We start from the raw sequence: 3,036 nt of genomic DNA, 5'->3' as shown, positions 1-3,036 counted from the left end.
GGAATGCTTATCCTTAAACCAAACTGACAATCTCTGGATAGCAGCGCTCATTTTATACGAAGCCATAAAATATACAGCCAGCCAGTCTACAGATGGAAATTCCTGAGATATTGCAATTATTCAAATGTATTTTCCATCTTTTCAAGAATGGTTTGTTGTATATTTTCTCAAGTAAAGGTTTAATTTTGTAGATTCCCAAGATGGAGAAGACATTTAAGAAAAAGTTGACTTTGGCGCAGTGAAGAGTGAAGCAGAGATGTGGCCTTCTATCAGCGGCACTGCCAATGCAACAGAAGTTGGTGGACTGGATGCACATTCAATCTCTCCAGTGGAAAAGTGCACTGAGCAAACTGTAGCTGGTAAAGAGACCAAGCTCTACAGCTGTGCTGACTGCAGCTATGAAACAACACGGATTGATGCTTTGAAGACACACATTAGAACACACACTGGGGAAACACCATTCAGTTGTAACTTCTGTGACTACAAATGTGCTACTTTAGGTAATTTGAAGAGGCACATAAGAACACACACTGGTAAAAAAACATTTAGTTGTAACTTTTGTAACTACAAATGTGCTATTTCAGCCAATTTGAAGAGGCACATCAGAACACACACTGGTGAAAAAACATTTAGTTGCGAATTTTGTGACTACAAATGTTCTAATTCAAGTGATTTGAACACACACATCAGAACACACACTGGTGAAAAACCATTTAGTTGCGAATTTTGTGACTACAAATGTTCTAATTCAAGTGATTTGAAGAAACACATCAGAACACACACTGGTGAAAAACCATTTAGTTGCGAATTTTGTGACTACAAATGTGCTCAATCAGGTGGTTTGAAGAGTCATATCAGACTGAAACACACTGCGGAAAAAGCCTGTGTGAAGAAATAATTCTGAGATAAATGTTACTTACTGTGCTAATTCATGTACTTATAAGGCAATAACATTAGAAGGCAAAGCGTTGAAAAATAATTGTATAATAGTTCTATTGACATTGTTTTGTTTTGCAATTGAGATTTGTGTGATTGGTGTCAGATTCTTGTGCGCTTAATCATTTATTGTAACTTAATTGAGTAAATTTCAATTCAGTACATTTTTCTGTACTGACGAGGATGACATGAAGGTTTAGCAGATTGAAACATCAATTGGGATAATTGAGTGCAATTTTATGCAAGTTGAGTCTATGTCTTTATCCATCTGCCAGATTTACTTTTCTCTCCTCGTATTAACTTATTCAGAATCATTAATTTGCAGAAATCAAAGCAACAAGTTGGTGAGTTTCTAATGCTTTATCCTTAAAACTTGGTCTTGCAAGGAGCTCTCCCACTCTCGTTTAATGTAAAGAATATTCATGCCTCTTCAATTGTAAATTCGTAAAATTCAAAGCAATCTACACATAATATTTTTCCAAATTCAAATTATTCATTAGCAATTTTATTCGTTTACAATATGATTTAAAACATGTAAAGAATTTTTGCACTGTCACAATAATTCTACATATATTCAATTATATGAATCACAAATTTATAAAATACATAATGAGACACTAAATAAGTTTAGTAAAATAAATAAATAATTTTATTCATGGAGGCAACAGGTAAAACCCCATTTTGCCTCCTTCACACATTACAATCATACACTATACAATAGTAACTATAATAGTATAATAGTAAATATTATAAGGCTACATTTTGTTTTATTTGAATCCAATCAAGCCTTGTGTCTAGATAGGTTGGAGTTGGACCCAAGGGAGGAAAGCGCAAAAAAATTAAAATAATCAAAATTCATTCATCTAAAAACTCGCGAACCGAGAAATAAGCTCTATTTGTCAATACTTTGAGATATTCTTCTTGAATTGAAATTTTGAATTAAAAACTTTAGTTTCGCTTGGAAAATTGTAAGTACATAATATAGTACCTTGTCTTCTATGGGAGAACATACGGTAGGCTACCTGATATTCTTCAAGACACTAATGAGCATCACAACTGTTATATGTCAGCCAAGTCCGCCAGTTTATAGTGTTCTTGTGGAATCATGTTCAATCTGAATAGTCATTATCAGACTCACTGTCATATGTAAAGTGTTTAGTTGTAGAGTGCTAGTAAATCGATAATTATCCATTCAATCTCACAACTCAGAAAGATTGTCTTGTTGGGAGAATCATACATGAATCAAGGTTCATCTGATTTATAAAACTAATTTTCAGCTTATTGAATTTAAGCATTGAGTAATAATTATTAGACTGATAGTCATGTGTTCAGCTATGAATGTATTCCAGTTAAATCACTTGGCAGTGTTTGGAAAATGACAAATGTTTTCTGGATGCTGACTGGTTCACTGTTGCCAACTACAAAATTCTCACCCACTGACTCAAATTATCTATTATCTTCCTCAATTGAATGTCATTTTCATTGCAATGTTTATTTATTTCCATGACTGAGTTCAGTATTAGTGTAAAGCAGAATGAAAGTGTAAGCTACCTGCAACATTGACAATGTAATCACTAGAACAACAATTGATACAATTGTCTAGAAAATGTGTGGAAACGATGCTAGATTCTTTCTTCTCTCTCTGAAAAGTGAGTTTAATGAGAACTATCATCCATTCATTGATTATGTTGACAAATTAATATTATTAATCACCCTAGAAATGTTTTTCTCCATTTGTACATCATGTACTAGTTTATTCAGGACTGAATGTCAGAGGTTGTCTGGTATAGCTCAGCTGGTAGAGCTGTCTCCTCAAATGTGAAAAGATCCATTCTGATGATCCCATCTTCATGACAATTAAATTTTCAATAAATTACCACCTCTTCAACAACAAAACGACAATATTGTCTTTGTAAAACCCTTTGAACTGCTATGCTCCATATTATGATGTTATTGTTGTTAATATGGCTGCGTTGATTAATTCAAAAGCCTCCTTGCTTATAATAGATTTCATTATTTATTGAGAATAAGATGGGATACAACTTGAGAGGGACTAATTGATTTTATTTAATGGACTACTGTTGAGAGTTCTATCCTTTT

The 3,036-nt window shown here is 33.3% G+C and overlaps 1 protein-coding gene across 1 annotated transcript; it reads left to right on the top strand.

The window, feature by feature from the left end:
• Positions 1-256: 256 nt before the first annotated feature.
• On the top strand, positions 257-898 carry LOC120355150 (zinc finger protein 64-like). The gene has a single exon (XM_039443472.1). The coding sequence runs from the start codon at positions 257-259 to the stop codon at positions 896-898; it is 642 nt and encodes a 213-aa protein (XP_039299406.1).
• The last annotated feature ends 2,138 nt before the right edge of the window (positions 899-3,036 follow it).

This window comes from Nilaparvata lugens, chromosome Y (assembly GCF_014356525.2).
Source record: "Nilaparvata lugens isolate BPH chromosome Y, ASM1435652v1, whole genome shotgun sequence".
Classification (NCBI taxonomy): Eukaryota; Metazoa; Arthropoda; class Insecta; order Hemiptera; family Delphacidae; genus Nilaparvata; species Nilaparvata lugens.
Note: the sequence above shows the minus strand (reverse complement) of the source record. Positions and strands in the feature narration are given on the sequence as shown.

What these genes read in the sequence shown, in the direction of transcription:
- LOC120355150 (XM_039443472.1), top strand. Translation starts at nt 257, where the DNA reads ATGTGGCCTTCTATCAGCGGCACTGCCAATGCAACAGAAGTTGGTGGA.